Genomic DNA, 22350 nt, shown 5'->3' with positions numbered 1-22350 from the left:
TGCTTACGCCGGGTAAAGATATTCTTTAACAGACTTCCATATCTTGATCTTGTGTAATGCGGGTATGAAGAATAGCGCTGACAGTTTCAGATGTGTGTAAGCTTCCATTGTCACAACCTTTTTGATGTTTTCCATAGCTCTTTCTTGTGTCATTTTCCCTTAATGCAATCCTAATATGCACATCTAATATTTGAGAAAAGCAAAAAACTGTTTCATTCATTGTTGCATTTATTATTTGTCCAGAACTTCAAATGGGTGGTTCACCTTTTAAATTAATTTTTTATATAGAATAGCTAATTCTAAGCAACTTTTCAATGTGTCTTAATTTTTCCTTTTTTGATAGTTTCTGAATTATTTGCCTTTTTCTTCTTTCCAGCTTTCAAATGGGGGTCACTGACCCCATCTAAAAACAAAAGCTCTGTAAGGCTAAAAATGTATTGTTATTGCTGATTTTTATTACTCCTCTTTCTTTTTAGGTCTCTCCTATTCATATTCCAGTCTCTTATTCAAATCAATGCATGGTTGCTAGGGGAATTTGGACCCTAGCAATCAGATTGCTGTGACTGCTGGAGAGCTGCTGACAAAAGCTAAATAACTTATTATTTAAGGCAAGGGATTTTCTTGGGTTAATCAGAACATTGAACATTGATTCAAATAAACTCTTAAGGATAAGTAAACCTTTAAAATAAGTGAATGTAAAATTGATGAGAGTGCTATTCTAAGCCCTTTTGTCATTTACATTCATTATTTATTTTCTTTTTATTCCAAGATATTAAGGGATACATGTGCTGTTAATATGAATGAATTTTGTTCCAACAGTTTCAGTTTCAGTTTCTGACCACCAAGTTGTCAAGGAAGTTGTCAGGAGAAAGAAAGAGGCTGCTCTGATGTTCTTCTGCTTAGGAAAACAATTAGAAACCTTTCTCAAATCTTTCCTAAGCAGAAGAACATCAGAGCAGCCTCTTTCTTTCTCCTGACAACTTCCTTGACTACTTGGTGGTCAGACTGGTCAGAAACTGACCAGCAGGTGGCGCTGTTGGAATATCTTGGAATAAAAAGAAAATAATTAATGAATGAACATTATAAAAGGGCCTCGTCATGTGCTTTCAGAAAGAGCCAGTGCTGCACTACTGGAACTACTTTCTGGCAGGCTATTATTTCTCCTACTCAAAGTAACTGAATGTGTCTCAGTGGGACCTGGATTTTACTATAGAGTACTATTCTTATATCTACCAGGCAGCTGTTATCTTGTGTTAGGCAGCTGCTTTCTGGTTACCTTCCCACTGTTCTGTTGTTAGGCTGCTGGGGGGGGGGGGGGTGATATCACTCCAACTTGCAGTACAGCAGTAAAGAGTGACTGAAGATTATCAGAGCACAAGTCACATGACTGTGGGCACCTGGGAAATTGACAAAATGTCTAGCCCCATGTCAGATTTCAAAATTGAATATAAAAAAAACAGTTTGCTCTTTTGAAAAATGGATTTCAGTGCAGAATTCTGCTGGAGCAGCTCTATTAACTGATGCGTTTTGAGAAAAAAAATAAAAAAATTCCCATGACGGTATCACTTTCACTTAAAGGTGAACCACCCCTTTAATGAATTGCATCAAAACGAGCTCTCCATTGTGTCCCTTCATAAAGGACCTTGTTCTTATTTTTGTGCACATTTTACACCCAAATTGAATGGCTAAAACATTTGCATAATTAGCGTGGGATCTCCTGCTAATATAATATATATATGCACGGTGCAATAATGTTTCATGTGACTGTATGCATCTATAATGTGTGCTGGCTTTGTATATTCAATTAAAGTTGCATTGCTCTGATGGCTTAGCTAAAACTAACAGTGATGTATAAACATAAGCCTGAGCAGCCTAGGTAATAATATAATGTTGCTTTAAGTACCACAGACTGATGTGGTATTGACCAAGTAATTGGATCTAATGCCCTTTGGGATAGTGGCAGAGATTCTTCTTTTTCTCATGAAGGACAAAGCTATAATGAAGGTTTGAAAGTCAACAGGGCACAGAGGTTTTTATGCAGGGGCTTAACTACAGAGGAAGCAGACCCTACGGCTGCAGGGGGGCCCAGGAGGTATAGGGGGCCCCATGAAGCCCAAATAATGAGCAATTTCAACATATATTGGTAAAACAGGACAATATCTGGATATGTTGGATTAATTTGGCTGTGGGGCCCAGTAACATCTAGTCACTCCACTGTTTCTATGATAAGACTTTCAGATTATTTCTATTTATTTTACTAGACTATTGATGTACTTACTCAAGTATAAGCCTGCAGAAAACGTATGCAGAGCCTGCCCCCCTGAGCACATTTGCAAATGCTGTGGGGGTTTTTTGTAAGTTAAAATTGCACTCAAACGACCCTCTATGGGGATGTCAGAGATAACACGCGCAAACCTAAACCCTATGTAGATGTGGGTGGGTAAAAGGTTTTCCACATGCTGCAAAGGTAACTCTGCCTCCAACCACTTGACCCCTTTTTTGAAAGCCCTAATACTTCCACCCTAGTAACCTCAACCCGTTAACATAACATAGTAACACAGTAAGTTGGGTTGAAAAAAGACACACGTCCATCAAATTCAACCTTTTAACTTTTTTTGTAACCTGCCTAACTGCCAGTTGATCCAGAGGAAGGCAAAACACTCCATCTGAAGCCTCTCCAATTTGCCTCAGAGGGGGAAAAATTCCTTCCTGACTCCAAAATGACAACGGGACCAGTCCCTGGATCAACTTGTACTATGAGCTATCTCCCATATCCCTGTATTCCCTCACTTGCTAAACACCATCCAACCCTTCCTTGTACCTATCTAATGTATCAGCCTGTACCACTGATTCACTTCCCAGCTCTCCCTGTAACACCCCTTTCCCTCCTCTAATCTCATTGGCTCCCTCCTGTCTGCTGGGAGGAGCTACTGGTGAATAAAGCATCCGCCCCTTCCTTGTACCTATCTAATGTATCAGCCTGTACAACTGATTCAGGGAGACAATTCCACATCTTCACAGCTCTCACTGTAACAAACCCCTTCCCAATATTTAGACGGAACCTCTTTTCTTCTAATCGGAATGGGTGAACTTGTGTCAGCTGGAAAGACCTACTGGTAAATAAAGCATTAGAGAGATTATTATATGATCCCCTTATATATTTATATATAGTTATCATATCACCCCTTAAGCGCCTCTTCTCCATATATTAACCCTTTATGGGGTTGTTCCCCATTGAGTTAACTTTTTGTATGATGTAGAGAGTGATATTCTGAGACAATTTGTAATTGATTTAATTTTTTTTTATTATTTGTGGTTTTTGAGTTATTTAGCTTTTTATTCAGCAGCTCTCCAGTTTGCAAGTTCAGCCATCTGGTACAAATTCCCCTAGCAACCATGCATTGATTTGAATAAGAGACTGGAATATGAATAGGAGAGGCCTGAAAAGAAAGAGGAGTAATACAAAATAGCAATAACAATAAATGTGTAGCTTTACAGAGCATTTGTTTTTAGATAGGGTCAGTGACCCCCATTTGAAAGCTGGAAAGAGACCGAAAAAAACCCACCAAATAATTAAAAAACAATGAAAAATAAATAACAAAGACCAACTGAGAAAAGTTGCTTAGAATGGACCATTCTATAATATACTAAAACTTGAATTGAAGGTGAACCACCCCTTTAAATATACTTTCCCCATAAGACCCAATTTTTAAAAGTGGCCTAGTTCATTCTCCAGTCATGACCCCTGTTATTTCACCTGCTTCCCCCAGGAGGCCCCATCCTAGTTATTTCTTACTGTAGTAAGAAATAACTAGGATGGGACCTCCTGGGGTACTACGATTAAGGTTGCCACCTGGCCGGTATTTTACTGGCCTGTAGGGTTGCCACCAGGCCGGTATTTTACCGGCCTGGCCGGTAAAAATGATGGTTGATCCCAGTGTTATTAATAGGGAAAAAAGATAAATATATAGGAAGGCCGGTATTTTTTTCCAGAAAAGGTGACAACCCTACTGGCCTGGCCGGTAAAAATGTTGCTTGGTGCCAATGTTATTTATAGGGAAAAACTATAAAAATATAGGAAGGCCGGGTAAAACCAACCCACACCGGACCTGGACCTGCCCTCCCACAACCTGCACCCGACTGCCGAGTTCCTTTTATAGACCAGCCCCGCCAATGACGTCACAAAAGGGGCGGGGCTAGCAGGCACAAGGCTATAAAGCCAGAAGTCGGAAGCCGGCATTTGACGGTGGCTGGGAAAGAAAAGGAGAAGAGCTCAACCCACACCCGCCCTCCACCCGTGAAGAGGAGCGTGAGGTCGGCTTGAACCCGGGATCCGCGGGTATCGGCCAGGCCCGAACATTACTAGAAGGCCGGTATTTTTTTTAGTGGCTCTGTCCTTTCTAATTTGCAGCTAATGCCGGCTGCCTTTTATTGTGGCGTCTCATATCTTGCTAAACAGAATGAGAAGAATAAGCCTCCCTTTCCATAATCGACTCCTTTCACTGGGCAGAAACATTTCTTTTCTTGAGAAGCAGACAGAAACAGACAGCAGTATCTGGATTTGGTTCTGCGCTGATGTGTAGGGTCACGGGGAGACAGCAAGTAATATTTTGTTGCTCTGCCTGACAGTGTGAGTTATAGCAAACCAGCGAGGAATAATGAATCCAGTCAACCAGCCTGCTGTAATGTTTGTATTGACTTGCAGGTACCCACAGGCTGTTGCTGGGCTTGAACACAGCACACAATTAGGGTAAAGAAAAAGCAACTTGCACTTTGTACCCATTGAAATTCTATAGCTTTATGTTTGAATGGGATGCCTCTATGCTTCCCCTGTCCCTCATGTATACAGCACTGCCAAATGCAGGCACCATTGCATTCATCAGGAAAGATCTTTGGCTATTGTGGACCAAAAACCTGTATGTATGGGGAGGGTACTACGAGTAGGACAAGGGGGAAGGAGCAAAAAACCTGGTTGTTTCCTTTTTGGACTTTTAACCCAGTCTCACCAATTGTAAATGAGACTCTTGCACTTTAAATCATTGGATCCCAAACTGTGGAATTGACCCCCTGAGGGATCTTGGAACAGTAGAAGACCAGTTAGGGTAAGCTTTGGGGAACATGACTAGATTAGGTTATATTTGGGGTGAAAATATGTTAAGGCTTAGTTATGAACAACAACAGTTGCAGTTGTGCAAAAAAAAAAATTAAAGCAATTGTTGCCTTCGTTTATTAAGGGTAGTTGCGTCCAAAACTTTTCCTTGCACTTCCATATAGTTGACCTCAACACTGCTGCCTCTTGTTCACAATCATGGGCAAGTGTGACTAGGGCTACCACTGCTTTAAGGGTAAGGCCAGACGAGGAGATTCGGGGAGATTTTGTCGCCTGGCGACTTATCGCCACGTCTTTTGCGCGACTATCTCCCCGAACTGCCTCAGCGTCTTTTCCCCATAGGCTACAGCGCAAAATCGCCTGCGCTAATGCACACGTGGCGATGCGTTTTCAATAATCGCCCAAAGTTGCCTCAGTGAGGCAACTTTGGGCGACTATTGAAAACGCATCGCCGCGTGTGCATTAGCGCAGGCAACTTTTCATTCTAGCCTATGCGGAAAAGACGCTGAGGCAGTTCGGGGAGATAGTCACGCAAAAGACGTGGCGATAAGTCGCCAGGCGACAAAATCTCCCCGAATCTCCTCGTCTGGCCTTACCCTAAAGGTGGAGGTAGATCCAGGGTTCCCACAGCAGCCGGTGTCAATAGTCACAGCACACTTATACCCAAATAATCACAGCTAGGCGCCATTTTTATTCCAATCGTTTTGGTCACAATTGAGTGTGACTTGTTGCGTTGAAGTGTAATTGAGCCCATTAGCTGCAGTTGCTTTAGGCATATCTCACCCTCGCAGTCCAATTACTCTGGGATTATGGGAGAAAACATGGCAACTTGTGTCTGAAATGACACTCTGCACACTGCCCTTGGGTTCATAAATGAGGCCCATGGCTTCCCTGTGTTTGTAGCCATGTCTTGAGCTAATGGACCCCTGACCAAGGTTGGATATATAATTGAGGGTAGTAAAAATTAGGGATGCAACAAATCCACTATTTTGGACTCGGCCGAACCTTGGAATCCTTTGCGAAAGATTCAGCCAAATACCGAATCCAAATCCTAATTTGAATATGCAGATTATGGGGTGGGAACAGGAAAACATTTTTTACTTCCTTGTTTTGTGACACAAAGTCACACGATTTGCCTGACGGCCCCTAATTTACCCGGACCGAAGCCGAATCTTGCTGAAAAAGGCTGAATCCCGAACCGAATCCCGAACTGAATCTTGGATTGAGTGCATCCCTAGTAAAAATGTCCAACAACCATTGCTCTGCATATTCCCAGCTCCACACAATCCAAATTCCCCTGAATATTTACCCAACCAGTCACCCAGCTGTCTGCCCTCCCTTCTCTCTCTCCAAAGTTAAATACAAGAGAGATTTAAAAAAAAAATCCGACTTAAAAACCGAGTATAACATGTGAAACCAATCAGGTGTCCTTACATTACATTATACCTGACAAATGAACGCAGTTTGTCAGCATTATATTTCTTCCGTTGGCCCTTACAATCCCATTGATGCCGTAAGCAGAATAAAAATGGTCAAAATAAATATGTGAACCAAATACTATGGGATTGTTTGTCTTGGCTAAATGTGTGTAGAAGGTGTCACTGCTGAAAGATGCTCGATTGTACCTTTCATATTTTTGGGTAGTGTTTGCCTCAGTGGGGAATAATATCTCTCTCTCTATATATATATACATATATAAAACATACATAAAACATTCCATTTGTGCTCTGCAATTTCAATCCCCTGAGCTGGAACAGTGTGAGAAGCCATAATGGGCTGCCGGCTTGAAGCTTTGACCCGTGGCTGTTCACTGAGGGAAGAAAAAGAAAATCTGTCCTTCTCTAATGATCTCCTTGTGTTGTATTCGCCCAGGCCATTCTTAATGCTTCCCCCTCTGATGGAATGGATCCGAGTCGCCGTGGCTCACGCTGGGTACCGGAGAAGCTTTTCCGTGGACAGCGATGATGTCCGTCAAGCTGCTCGCCTTCTGCTTCCCGGTGTTGACTGTGAACCTCGTCAGTTAAAGTATGTGACTTTTTTTTTTTAAAGGGGCAGTATAAATCTCGTGTTTTCCAGAACACTTAAAATGTGTTTTGTTTCTATTTGAATTAGCACCAAAAATAGATTATTTATACGGCTTTATATGTTTAAGGAATCATTTTTTTTTTTTTAATAGTGTAAGAAGTCATGTAACACTAACTCCCTCCCATTTGCACTTGCATGTGGGAGGAGATTATAGTTTCTTAAAGGAACAGTAACACAAACAATTTAAAGTATTTTAAAGGAATGACAACATAATGTACTGCTGCCCTCCCCTAGATAAACTGGTGTGTTTGCTATAGAAACACAACTACAGTTTATATAAACAAGCTGCTGTGTAGCCATGGGGACAGCCATTCAAGCACAGGATACACAGTAGATAACAGATAAGTACTACTATAGTTTATATAAACAAGATGCTGTGTAGCCATGGGGGCAGCCATTCAAGCACAGGATACACAGTAGATAACAGATAAGTACTACTATAGTTTATATAAAAAAGCTGCTGTGTAGCCATGGGGGCAGCCATTCAAGCACAGGATTCACACTAGATGACAGATATGCTCTAAAGAATCCTATTGTATACTACAAATCTTATCTGTTATCTGCTGTGTATCCTGTGCCTTTTCTCAGTTTTTTAGTTTTGAATGGCTGCCCCCATGGCTATAAAGCAGCTTGTTTATATAAACTACAGTAGTACTTATCTGGTATCTACTGTGTATCCTATGCTTGAACGGCTGTCCCCATGGCTACACAGCAGCTTGTTTGTATAAACTATAGTAGTACTTATCTGTTATCTACTGTGTATCCTGTGCTTGAATGGCTGCCCCCATGGCTATAAAGCAGCTTGTTTATATAAACTATAGTAGTACTTATCTGTTATCTACTGTGTATCCTGTGCTTGAATGGCTGCCCCCATGGCTACACAGCAGCTTGTTTATATAAACTATAGTAGTACTTATCTGTTATCTACTGTGTATCCTGTGCTTGAATGGCTGCCCCCATGGCTACACAGCAGCTTGTTTATATAAACTATAGTAGTACTTATCTGTTATCTACTGTGTATCCTGTGCTTGAATGGCTGCCCCCATGGCTACACAGCAGCTTGTTTATATAAACTATAGTAGTACTTATCTGTTATCTACTGTATCTACTAAGGAGTTAAATATATCATGGAAACCAGGAAAGTGAAACCAATGTGAGCACTTATTAAAAGAAAAACCCCACTAAATTCCAAATCACTTTTTCTCTTCTTCCCGCAGAGCTGACGATTGCTTTTGTGCGTCTCGCAAATTGGACGCGGTTGCCACGGAAGCCAAGTTTAAGCAAGATCTCGGCTTTCGGATGCTGAACTGTGGCAGAACAGATTTAGTGAAACAGGCTGTTTCTTTGCTGGGTCCCGACGGAATTAACAGCATGAGTGAACAAGTAAGCACTTTTACAGCCGTCGCCTACGGGAGATGCCGTGAAATAGGCCTTTGTCAGGTGTTTAAATGAGTAACGTATATTAATACGAGCCTGGCTGCATTTTTTAAAAGCAGGGGGCACCTGCTACATTAGGGGGATTAAATTTCTTTAAATTTGTCACTGCTATGGCCAACATATCTTATGTTTGATCTTGATCCCTTATTGTAAAAGGCAACTAAAAAAAAATCCAGAGCTTGGCCATTGTTCTAGGTGCACAAAAGTGGTGCCATGGAAAGGACCAACCTGCCCTTATGTCAGTGATCCCCAACCAGTAGCTCGTGAGTAACATGTTGCTCTCCAACCCCTTGGATGTTGCTCTCGGTGTCCTCAAAGCAGGTGATTATTTTTGAATTCCAGGCTTGGAAGCAAGTTTTAATTGCAATAACTAAGCAGAGTCTCCTATAGGCTGCTATTCAACATAGGGGCTACCAAATATCCAATCACAGACTTTCTTCATGCTTGTGTTGCTCTCCAACTCTTTTTACATTTGAATGTGGCTCATGGGTAAAAAAGGTTGGGGATCCGTACTTTAAATAATCAAGCCCCTCCAGACTACTGAGGCCAATCCCAGGACAGAGGAGAGTATATCCAGATCAATTCTGGGATGGAGGCAGCAGCCCAGATGCCATCCCCCCTATCCTGCGCTTAAAAATCAGCATTGAAGTGGGCCAATGGGGGGCAGCATTGTGTCTCAGGATAGAGTCCTGCGCGGGTACATTTTTTGCCCGACCAAACCTGCATTCTTACCTGCTTGGACCCGTTACCCAACCCGCAAGTACCTTATCCGCAACCCGGACCCGCGACCCGCTGACCATCAGAAATCAGGAAGTGCTGTCATTGTAAACCGGAAGTGGCATCATCGGAAGTAGGCGTGATCAGAAAAAAAGGAGTAAAACAGGAAGTGCTGTAATTGTTAACTGGAAGTGACATCATCAGAAGTAGGCGTGATCCTAAAAAAGGAGTAAAAATCTCCTGTAAAGCCGCAGAACCGCCCACCCGCGTCTATACCTGCACCCGGACTTCTACCCACAACCCGCAGGTTTTTGTGGGTAACCCATGGGTACCCGACCCGCTGCAGGACTCTACCTCAGGAGTGGCCCTGGTTGTACACTGGGTAGGGTACCCTTCACCCTGTGTACCACCCCCAAGCCACCTTCGTAAATAGGGCATGCACAGTTGTAATCACAAGGCCCTGGTTAGTATTAGTAGCCGAAACAAAGCTTGTTGGGTAAGCAATATGAACCAGAATCAATTTGCTCACCTCAGTCTCACACAGGACGGACTGTTCATGGTTCTCTAACATAGTCAGCAAAAAAAAACCAATCATATGGCTTCAATTAGGGCTTGTGAAATTAAGGACTGTCTATCATAATCCCCCCCACACACCAGTTTATGGTAACCTAAATCCCTTGCACAATATTCTATTAAATCACGGAAAAGGGCTCATATTTTTACTTATGAACATGAAGTCATTGCTGCTCAGGGCTGTACTTGTTCCAATCTATGTGCAATATATCAAGGGAACCCACAGACAAATGGTCTTTACCTTTCAGCTCACATGTGGAACTCATTACCTTATTCTTATATACAATAAGGCTCTGAAAGAATAGGTATATAAATGAGGTGGATGAAGGTGGTAGGGTGATGGATGAATCGCTGGTTGGTTGAATGAATAAACAAACTTACGTTGGATGTAAATTCTCCATAAAATTCTCCTATTGCACTCGCCACCACTCTAGAAGTAGGAGGCCTAAAACTTAAATACAGAAAGGATTATTGGAAAAGAGTCATGTCTACTAGCGATGTGTGGGTACTGGGCCGACCTTGGCGGGTTCTGATTGACCTTACACTGCCACTTTACTTCCGGTTTTAAAGACGTGAGCCTGGAGGAGGGAAGCCAGGTGCGGGTTGCCATTGGTTAGGAGGACGTGGGTTAGGGTCGAGTATTGGTTGAGTTTTTCTCTACTCGCACGTCACTATTGTCTACCGGTGCTACATCAGCCATCTTGTTATTATCTGGCATAAGGAGGTGACTGTGGATAATACACGGCAGTCATACATCTGAGGGGATGAATAAGTAAATTAACGGAAAGATATGTGAAAAAATGGTGGCTGTATAAACAGGTGAATGGTTTGATTAATAAACAGATAGGTCAATGGATGAAAGGGGTCAAGGCCTATCCTAGTTTCGGCCCTGTGAAGACATAATGGACACACAGCTAGGGACATGGATCAGCTTGTTAATGTAAGAAAATTAAAAAAAAGTTTTCACTGTCTAGTAACCCAGCTCAGGGGTCTCCAACCTTTTTTTTTTACCCGTGAGCTACATTCAAACGTAAAAAAAAGTTGGAGAGCAACATAAGCATTCACAAAGTCCCAGGGGTGCCAAATATGTGCTTTAATTATTGATAGCACCTATGTGGACTGGCAGCCTACAGGAGGCTCTGGTTGGCAGGACACACAGTTTATGCAACAAACTTGCCTTCAAGCCTGGAATTCAAAAATAAACACCTGCTTTGAGGCCACTGGGAGCAACATCCAAAGGGTCGGAGAGCAACATGTTACTCGTGAGCCACTGGTTGGGTATCACTGCCATAGCTGGTAGCATTTAATGATCACCTTTAAACAGATCTTTGGTTGCCATTTCCGATTTAAGTTGTAATGTTTGCCCCAGGACTAGTATCAAATAATGACCAGAAAATAGTATTTTAGGTATTCTAAAATCTGATTGGATGCTATAGAGTTTTAAGGCATGGCCACCTTCTTATTCCAATAATTTGGCAACAAATGAAACATCAACATCACCTTCACCTGCCGCTGCACCATACACTGGTTGACATGGTGAATCAGCAGATGACATTTTCAAACCTGCCTGATCCTGAACCATCCAGACCTATCTATATCCATAGAACATTCACATAGGTTTGGATTGGTGGGCCATCATACTTGTACCAATAATTCATTTCTTACAATATAATGGGTGCTTGTTTGGCCAATTTTAAGGCCTAATGCAAAAGTTAGAGGCTACATTGATTGTTATGGGTCACTAGGCTGGGAGCAACCTTTGCACTTATAGATAGACATAGAACTAGATGAAAGGATTGCTGATTACTTGAATACCACAACAGTTGGCTTTCTACGGTTGCTATATTCTTTATATAATGTTCTTGTTCTCTCAGGGAATGACCCCTCTCATGTACGCCTGTGTCAGAGGAGACGAGGCCATGGTTCAGATGCTACTGGATGCTGGAGCTGAGCTGAATGTGGAAGTAAGAAACCTCATTTATAGTCTTTGTCTGTCCAACCAGCCATAAATCTACCCCAACTAATGTCTACAATGACATCCTTGAGATTTAATGGGTCATTATTGAAGCATGACATGATATAAAATACTTACAGCTGAACATGAGGTATTCTGGGAAGTGACCATTCCAAATCTAATTAACGGGTGTGTGTTTCAATGTTATTCAGCTAATTATTACAACCTACGGTCATGATGCCATGACTAAATCACTTTGTGCAATATGCATTATGCCTATAAACACGCATTAAATATTGTCATATTTCATAAACCAAGGGGAATCGCATTAAAATGCACCTCTGCAAGGGTAGCAATTAATATCATTCTTGTACATAACATATAAAATATGTTTTAAAGGGCCACTGTGTCGGACTGGCCCACCGGGATACCAGGAAAAATCCCAGTGGGCCCAAGTGTCAGTGGGTCCTCCTGCTTCTAACCAGCTGCTTCATGGTCATTACCTACTTCTGTACGGGAACAAAGAAGCTAAATAGATAGAATAATAAATAATAGAATAGAAAGAAAAGTGACTTGAAGAATAGAGGTTGAGTGAAGCGAGGAAGAGGAGAAATAGTTTGAAGAGTGGGCCCGTGGACTAAGGTTTTCTGGTGGGCCCACACTGACTGTATCTAGGCCATCACACATACAAGGTATCTCTAACCAAAGCAAGCAAAAGATGTTGTGCCTAAAAGTCTTGCTCTGTACATGGGGATACCCAGTAGGTTTATGGTATCTCTCTGGACAGTGTAAGAGACATCTTAGAACACAACAGCATGCTTGTGGGTTGTAATAAGGAGGCTTGTGGCCATCTTGCAATAGAGACGATGGCTTCTTATGGAAGAGTAAAACTGCAAACTATATAGAATTTATATGTTGGGTTAAGTTTCCCAACAAGCTGTTGGCATAAATGATATACATATTTTTATTACCTTATTCTCTCTCTTTTAGGTTCCCATCACTGCCCATAAATGTCCTTCTGTCCACCCAGAGACTCGACACTGGACAGCACTTACCTTCGCAGTCCTCCAGGGCCACATTCCTGTCGTGCAGGTAATTTTGTCAAGTTCATTACCTAATGGAACACCACTATCAGGGCTGGAACTAAGGGTCGGCAGAAGAGGCACCTGCCTAGGGTGCAACAATAGGGGGGCGCTGGATAGGGACCTGTTATGGGTCAGGGCACACAGGCAAATTCGGGGAGATTAGTCGCCCGGCGACAAAGCTCCTCTTCTTCGGGGCGACTGATTTCCCTGAACTGCCTCCCCGCAGGCTAAAATGTAAATCTCCGAAAGTCACCTGAAGTTTCCTTGCCCCAAAGTAGAGGAGAATCTGCCTGTGTGCCCTGAGCCTAAAGGGTCTTTTGTCTGCCCCTTGTTCGTGTTTGCTCCCCTCTGCCCCCTTCCCGTCTCCAGCTCTCACTTCTTTCATCGTCCCCACCACCCGAGCGCACAACGGCATGGCAGGTGGAGGGTGGGTGAAGTGGCCGGCTGGATTGCCTAGGGTGCTCGCTTGGCCCGGCCCTGACCACTATGAATACAATTTCAAAAAATTCTGTTCAGATGGGCAATTTTTCTGAATTTTTTAAATACAGACGTAAAACTGCCTATTTTATAGAGCAAAGACTGCCAAATAAAAAGAAATCTCCAGGTTTGTTCTGCTGTTGGTGACACATATATTTTTTCAAGAAAATTCATCATCCAAGATACCTTTATCACAAACAAAAATAAGGTAACAAATTTACCTGGCAGATTGATTTTTAAACAATGAAAAGAATTGATTTGAATGGACAACCCATTTATTTCTATCCTTTAATAGAAGCCAAAGTACACGTTTAGTGCCGTTGAGTTGTTCAGAGTGTTATGCTTCATGCTCCTCATGTAGAATTTCTATGCTTTTTTTGTCTAGTTGGTTTTAGATGCCGGAGCAAACGTAGAAGGCTCTTTAGAAGCTGGAGAAGAAAACTACTCCGAAACACCATTACAATTGGCGGCCGCCGCAGGTATCTGGCTTTGCAAACCAGCAAATTGAACCAGCAAATGACTTCAGACTAGCCATGTCCATGGTTCACAATAATTTAGAATAGCATTAAAAAAAAACTCCCAAAATGAACTGAAAACTTTTGAGAAATGCTTACACCTCAAAACAATTGAAGGAAAAGAAAGGCACTTTACAATTTCAGCTTTACAATTAAATAAACAGAAATTCCTCAATTAAATCTACCTAGCCAAATATTTCACCCTTTATCGCATACCCTAATCTTTCAATCTGTATATTTTTAACATATAGGTCGATTTATATGTATATTTTTATCTCAACAATATTCATTTATGTATTTTAATATTTTTTTTATTTTGTTGATCCAAAAAAATAAACAGCAATGTCTTAATTAATTCTACATAGCTGACATTTTCACTCTTTACCACATTCCCCTCTTTCATTTCTTATATATTTAAGATACAGGTATGGGATCCATTATCTGGAAACCTGTTATCCAGAAAGCTTCAAATGATGGAAAGGCCTTCTCCCATAGACTCCACTTTATTCAAATAATCCAAATTTTTTAAAAATAATTTCCTTTTTCTGTGTAATAATAAAACAGTAGCTTGTACTTGATCCCAACTAAGATATAATTAATCTTTATTGGAAGCAAAACCAGCCTATTGGGTTTATTTAATGTTTATATGATTTTCTAGTAGACTTAAGGCATGAAGATCCAAATTAAGGAAAGGTCCGTTATCCAGGTCTTGAGCATTCTGAATAACAGGTCCCATACCTGTTTTTATAAATATTTTTATCCCAGATATCTCAATTTTTGTACTTAAATGATTTTTTATTTGCTTGCCCCAGAAATAAACAAAAACTTTTCAATTAAATCAGATGTCCCGAAATATTGTTTAGAAATATGTAGTAGAGTTTTACAAAAACACAATTTTTAAATTTACACAATTTTTAAATTTACAAGAATGGAAGATTTTTGTTGTTTTGCTATAATCATCTTTCAACCACCTTCTGTTTTTAGGAAACTTTGAGCTGGCCAGTTTACTGCTAGAACGTGGCGCAGATCCCATGATAGGAACAATGTACAGGAATGGGATTTCTACGGCACCGCAAGGAGACATGAACTCTTTTAGCCAGGCTGCTGCACACGGACACAGGTAGATCTTGGAAAATAATTACATTCTTCTGCACAGGTGGACAGTTAGGCACCAAGCAATGACTTTCCAGCATTTTTCTCATCCTTAATTACTTTTATCTTCGGCACACCACTTACTTTTTGTAGGGTGCATTCAATCCCCGGCCACTTCCAAGCCAACTGGAACAACATCTTTGGAAAAGGGAAATAAGCACACCATTGTAGTCTGGCTCTTGCCTTTAAAGCATTTATTGCAGCAGAAAAGTGGCACAAGTTCTCGGGGAGAACCCAGAGGAAGGGATTGTCCCTGAAAGCTTGTGTCACTTTTCTGATGTAATAAAAAGCAAGAACCGAACTATAATGGTGTGCTTATTTCCCTTTTCCAAACAAGTTCTTTCTCATCCTTCACACCCTATGAAATACTTTGTATTGTACCACAGCAGGGTTCTACTGTAGGGATCAATCCACTTTCTACTCCGAGGGAACCTCAGTTGTGAACCTCCTCCATTCAAGACAATAACTATAGATAAAGCAACTCAATTGCATTAAATTAGCTACAGAACCACCACTTTTTCAGTTCCAGACACCCTTCAAGTACCATGGGAAGCCTTAGCCATCACCTATCACCTATCACTTAGCCAACTTTAACCTGCAGATGTACTGTATATGAGGGAAGGGGAAGTGTTTCTAGAATCCATGGTCATTTACATGTTCCTTCTCTTGCTTTGTGACCAGGTCTGGACTGGGAGTCAACATAAGCCCTGGCATTCCAAGTACACAGTACATAGGCCCAAATAGTCCTTCATCAGCCCACTAAATAGTGATTGTCTATGGGACCTTACAGCAGCCCCTCTGGCATTTGCCAGACCCCACAGATGGGCCTGTTTCTGACCCTCCATTGCAACCATGGATTATTTTTTTGTGTATCACATTCCAACCACCACTACAATAAAACTGAACCCCTTGCCTATGATTAAGGCGATGTTGTTACCCTAATGTTGCAATAAATCCCCTCAAACCTATCTGGAGTGTTGCCTGATTTGCTTATTTGGACTTGAACCCCTTATGTGTTGATAGAATGGTAACACAAGTTTGTTAACCCCTCCATCCCCTCTTCTACTTTCTGTACCCTCCTCACCATGTTTTAAAAAAATCTGAAAATTAAGAATGTTGAAAAAAAAAATAGAAAGGACTTTAGACTGGTTCCACCACTGGGCAGTGTTGGACTGGCCCACCAGGATACCAGGAAAACTCCTGGTTGGCCCAGTGCTTCAAAACACTTGGCCTATTTCATGGCCATTCCCTATTTCTATGAGAACAAAGAGACTAAATAGATGAAATAATAGATTATAGTATGTAAAGAAAAGAGACTAGGAGAATAGAGGTTGAGTGAGGAAATCCGACATTGCCACTGGGACTTTAGAACAAAGAACCTTGGACTGAACATACTGTAACACAATCTAATCTCTAGGTACATTTCACTATATATCAACATTTTGCTTTGTACATTGTTTCAGGAATGTATTTCGAAAGCTGCTTTCCCAGCCTGAGAAAGAAAAGAGTGACATTCTGTCCCTGGAAGAGATTCTCGCCGAAGGAAGTGACTTGCCAGAAACAACGCAAACTCCATTTTGCTTAAGTCGTAACAGTAAAGCCAAGCTCAAGGCGCTGAAAGAAGCAATGTACCACAGTGCTGAGCACGGATATGTGGATATTACCATTGATATTAGAAGTTTAGGTCAGTAGGTTTGAGGTTCGTTAACTTTTTAATGTCATTTTTGATTGAAGGATGCCTTCATTTTTAGCAGGTATTTCCTGACTTGCAACTCAAATTAGATAATTGTAGAAGGTTGAAGAGACATGAAGTCATCAAAAATATTGGTCCTAACCAGTGGCGTAACTAGATATTACTGGGCCCCACAGAAAATTATTTTTCAGGCCCCCAAAATGTTTAGAGGTTGACTTGTTTCTCCAATATTTATTGAAATTGTATATGAATTAGGGCCTCATGGGGCCCCTATACCTCCTGGGCCCCCCTGCAGCTGCAGGGTCTGCTTCCTCTATAGTTACGCCCCTGATCCTAACCGTCTTATGTGTTACATTGAAAGGGGAAAAAACGCAAGCTAGTCCTTGCAGAAGGTCTTGCATTATGTCCTTTTGAAGAGGATGTCAACACTTTGAGAAAATCTTCACTTCTTCGAAATAGGTTCTGAAAGTTACAATGAGGGTTACAGATGAGAATGGTTTCTCCAGTGAGAATCTTGTCAGTCATGTCTGTGTCAGCCATCTTGCTATTACCTATTGACCAAAGTTATATGGCCAATTACTTTATAATTGAACCTCAGGATGGACAAGAATGAACATAGATGTTTGGCAGCTTCTAGCGATGCCATAGGTCTGTTTTAACTTCTGAATACTGTGTCGTTTAATTAAGTGATGGGAAATATCCAAAAAAATATGTCTCCTGTAGGTGTCCCATGGACTCTTCACACCTGGTTGGAATCTCTGCGAATTTCCTTCCAGCAGCACCGACGGCCTCTGATCCAATGTCTGTTAAAAGAATTTAAATCTATCCAAGAGGAAGAATACACGGAGGAACTGATTACACAAGGGCTGCCATTAATGTTTGAAATCCTGCAAGCCAGCAAGGTATGGAAACAGACTATGTAAAAGTATAATCTATTATATGTATGTTGATTAAAGAGAAACATATTTCCGGTGAGTTATTGTAAGTTATAAGTTAAGTTATAATATATTAAGATGATGAACCCCATGTGTGAAAGGCATGGGAAGCACCAAAAGGACGTAGGTCATTAGTCAACAAGTGTTGGCAAAGAAGCAACAACCGTACAAGCAGAGCTGCTCGGCACACATGGCCTATTCTGCTAGTCCCTAGTGTGTATTAAGTGACTAAACTGTAATAATTATAAAACTGTAATAACACCACTTACTTTTAGATTCATGGCTAAGTCTTAAAAGGTGTGTATTTTAAATCCCCCATACAGTTTACACTGTATAGACTGTTTTCCTGGTGCTCTTAGAGGGCTGCAAACCTTGCATTTCTATTTTCCCTTAGCAACCCTGGAATGAAAATATTAAAAGAGGAATAGATTACACTGCTGTTTCCCTGCTTTTCCCTGTTCCCGTAATCCTCCTTTTTATTCCCAAATACAACTGTATCATATATATATATATATATATATCCTTGTATTGCAAGGCAAAGGATTTTGGTCTAATATGTCTGATTTTACAAATACAGCCATTTGTATCTCAGTGGCTTGAAACAGTCATTGGAAAGGTACAGGCAGTTAGGTTCATGGGTTGATTTCTGCTTTATGCCTTAACCCCATCAAAGATTAGAGAGGTTATTTAATATATGTAATGCTCCTATTGAAAATTCAAAAATATATTCCCAGTCAATACTCTCAAAGTTAAAAAGTCACTCTTTATTTATCATAGATATTAAAAAGTAGGCATACAGACCAATTGATGCTCCGTCTTACGAATTTCGCACCCACAGGCACTTATTCATAGGCATTACTGTTGTTAAATTTGGTCACAAAATTTATACCCCAGGAGACCCCTCCCCAAACATTAAAACCAATCGCGTGTTGCCACCTCACGTTTCTTTTCTTAAAGCAACATACATAGCAAATTGGTCATATTAGCATTGTTTCTCTGCCTATACTCTGTTATATCTCAGAACTATTTTATATTAGGATACCCACATTTAAACAAGCATTTAAATGGCAATCACTGCCCCATTACATTATGTTCTCTCTCCTAATATTATTATTTGTATATTTGTATACTAATATTATTATTTGTATATTTTATAATACAAAAACAAAATATTATTATTTGTATATACCAGCACTTTTGGCCCCTTTTTTGACAGGCCTGTATAGATTGCAGCAGCTGAGTAGCAAGTGTTTTTTTGGATAATGCTCCCATTGGCCAAAATAACGGCAAAACAGGGCAGGTGTATTATGGTAGTCAGCCAAACAAGTGGACCAAAGTGGTGTAAACCCATACAGCTAGTGATCTTTACAAATAGTCCACAGTGCGTTGGGTGGGTTTGGGCTGACTTCGGTACACCACTTGAGGGTGGGTTCGGGTTGAGCTCTTCCATCTGGGCTGGAATAATATTTCCTGGTCTAATCCCACCACTGTATGCTCTGGAGCTTCATATATAAATCATAATAATACATGGATATAAACTTACATCATTAAGATCTCTGCTGCAAAGTCTGGAGGCCCTGTGTGTTGACATGGCTTTACATGGTATCTAATCGTTACCTAAAACTTGCTCTACTCCCAAAGAGGAGCAAAGAGTTTTCACCATGCATCAGCCATCTTTCTGTTTTCTACGATAGTCTCGCTTGCAGGTAGAAAAGCATAAGAACAGAGGACATGCTGATGTTTAGGTATATGTGCATCAAGGAGGCCACCAACCCTAGAGAACGGTTGCCTTCAGAGTCCATGCCATATTGGCAATATATCGAAATATGATGGTGATAACTTTGGGAGACCAACAATGAATATCTGTTTTATGGAAGTGTTGCATCTCCTTTTATTCCACTATATATAACAAGATATGTTTAAAGTAAACCTTTAAAATAAGTGAATTAAAAAATTGATGAGAGTGCTATTCTAAGCTCTTTTGTCAGAAAGAGGCTGCTCTGATGTTCTTCTGCTTAGGAAAACAATTAGAAACCTTTCTCACATCTTTCCTAAGCAGAAGAACATCAGAGCAGCCTCTTTCTTTCTCCTGACAACTTCCTTGACTACTTGGTGGTCAGACTGGTCAGAAACTGACCAGCAGGTGGCGCTATTGGAACCAAATTCATTCATATTAACAGCACATGTATCCCTTAATACCTTGGAATAAAAAGAAAATAAATAATGAATGTAAATGTCAAAAGTGCTTAAAATAGCACTCTCATTAATTTCGCATTCACTTATTTCAAAGGTTTACTTATCCTTTAATGGAACTCATTGGTTTTGTTGGTATCCATTCTTTCCTGCAGACCAAACAATGATTAAGCCTAGGGGGTAATTCCTCGTAGCCCAGTGCTTGTGAGTTCACATTACAGCTGTAATTTCAACAGGCTTTCCAACATCTACCTTGGCTTCCTTCCCGGTATTTAGTCTGGCGAGGCTTTTTATTCTTCACCTCATTTAATTTTGGCCCTACGGAGGGAAAGCCTTCATCTACCTTAAAGAAAACAAGCTTTGTAATGCAGCTTCCTCTCACTGCCTACTGCCACAGACCAGGGATGCCTCTTCAAGACGCTGATTGTTTTTAATGATGAATGCTACTCTGGTAACCAGGTCTAGTACTCCAAAGTGAAATTCTATCAATTTTATTACAGCTAACAAAGAGAACTGCACCCAGAGAATCTCACAGGAGATGCTTAAAGGGATATTGTCATGGGAAAAAACATTTTTTTCAAAATGAATCAGTTAATAGTGCTGCTCCAGCAGAATTCTGCACTGGAATCCATTTCTCAAAAGAGCAAACAGATTTTTTTATATTCAATTTTGAAATCTGACATGGGGCTAGACATTTTGTCAATTTCCCAGCTGCCCCAAGTCATGTGACTTGTGCTCTGATAAACTTCAATCACTCTTTACTGCTGTACTGCAAGTTGGAGTGATATCACCCCCTCCCTTTCCCCCCCCAAAAGAACAGTGGGAAGGTAACCAGATAGCAGCTCCCTAACACAAGATAACAGCTGCCTGGTAGATCTAAGAACAACACTCAATAGTAAAAACCCATGTCCCACTGAGACACATTCAGTTACATTGAGAAGGAAAAACAGCAGCCTGCCAGAAAGCATTTCTCTCCTAAAGTGCAGGCACAAGTTACATGACTGGGGGCAGCTGGGAAATTGACAAAATGTCTAGCCCCATGTCAGATTTCAAAATTGAATATAAAAAAATCTGTTTGCTCTTTTGAGGAATGGATTTCAGTGCAGAATTCTGCTTGGGTAGCACTATTAACTGATGCGTTTGGAAAAAAAACATGTTTTCCGATGACAGGATCCCTTTAAAGAGGACACTGATTAAAAGTTTTTATTGTTTCAGTAAGTTAGAGAATTAAACAGGATCAAAAAAAAGAAAAAGTTGATTTGGCTTTAAATGCAATAGAAAGAGACAGTTGTCCATAAAATAGATAAATAAGAAATATAGGCCATGGACATCATCAAGAATTTGAATGCAAAATAAAAACCAGCAAACAGGATAGGACATGATAAAGCCTCATCATTTAGGGGCAGATTTATTAAAGGGATCCTGTCATCGGAAAACATGTTTTTTTCAAAATGAATCTGTTAATAGTGCTGCTCCAGCAGAATTCTGCACTGAAATCCATTTCTCAAAAGAGCAAACAGATTTTTTTTATATTCAATTTTGAAATCTGACATGGGGCTAGACATTTTGTCAATTTCCCAGGTGCCCCTGGTCATGTGACTTGTGCCTGCACTTTAGGAGAGAAATGCTTTCTGGCAGGCTGCTGTTTTTCCTTCTCAATGTAACTGAATGTGTCTCAGTGGGACATGGGTTTTTACTATTGAGTGTTGTTCTTAGATTTACCAGACAGCTGTTATCTTGTGTTAGGGAGCTGCTATCTGGTTACCTTCCCATTGTTCTTTTGTTTGGCTGCTGGGGGGAAAGGGAGGGGGTGATATCACTCCAACTTGCAGAACAGCAGTAAAGAGTGATTGAAGTTTATCAGAGCACAAGTCACATGATTTGGGGCAGCTGGGAAATTGACAATATGTCTAGCCCCATGTCAGATTTCAAAATTGAATATAAAAAAATCTGTTTGCTCTTTTGAGAAATGGATTTCAGTGCAGAATTCTGCTGGAGCAGCACTATTAACTGATTCATTTTGAAAAAAAATTTTTTCCCATGACAGTATCCCTTTAAGGTTCAAATTTGAGTTGGATTTTTGGTCAAAACTCACACATTTGAATTGGGAATAATCCAAACTCAAATTTGAATTTGAGATTTATCATACCTGGACCGTGGGAACAATTTGAATTCTACTATTTGCCACCTAAAACCTGCCGAGTTCATGTAGAAGTCAATGGCAGAGGTCCAGTGACCCATTTGAAGATGTTAATTGGCTTCGGAGTTTAGTTAAATTCCATTTGGGTTTTCGGGTGGTTAATATTCGTTCGTTGGTTGTTTGCTTGGATACTTATTCTAATGTGAATGCTTGAGTTGCACTTCATTCTATTTTTGTTTTGTATTTTTCTAATGAATAAAAGTTCAGTTTATTTTATGTCCTTT

At 40.6% G+C, this 22350-nt stretch overlaps 1 protein-coding gene across 2 annotated transcripts in view; it reads left to right on the top strand.

Annotated features, from left to right (window-relative positions):
- btbd11.S (BTB (POZ) domain containing 11 S homeolog) overlaps positions 1–22350 on the top strand; it is a 131650-nt gene that overhangs the window by 97056 nt on the left and 12244 nt on the right. For both annotated transcript variants that reach the window (XM_041587965.1, XM_018254852.2), the window contains 8 exons: positions 6983–7135; positions 8413–8578; positions 11797–11886; positions 12867–12968; positions 13824–13917; positions 14938–15073; positions 16569–16789; positions 17522–17700. In XM_041587965.1, the coding sequence (XP_041443899.1) occupies positions 6983–7135; positions 8413–8578; positions 11797–11886; positions 12867–12968; positions 13824–13917; positions 14938–15073; positions 16569–16789; positions 17522–17700 (1141 nt within the window). The remainder of the gene's footprint in view (positions 1–6982; positions 7136–8412; positions 8579–11796; positions 11887–12866; positions 12969–13823; positions 13918–14937; positions 15074–16568; positions 16790–17521; positions 17701–22350) is intronic.

This window comes from Xenopus laevis, chromosome 3S (assembly GCF_017654675.1).
Source record: "Xenopus laevis strain J_2021 chromosome 3S, Xenopus_laevis_v10.1, whole genome shotgun sequence".
NCBI lineage: Eukaryota > Metazoa > Chordata > Amphibia > Anura > Pipidae > Xenopus > Xenopus laevis.
Note: the sequence above shows the minus strand (reverse complement) of the source record. Positions and strands in the feature narration are given on the sequence as shown.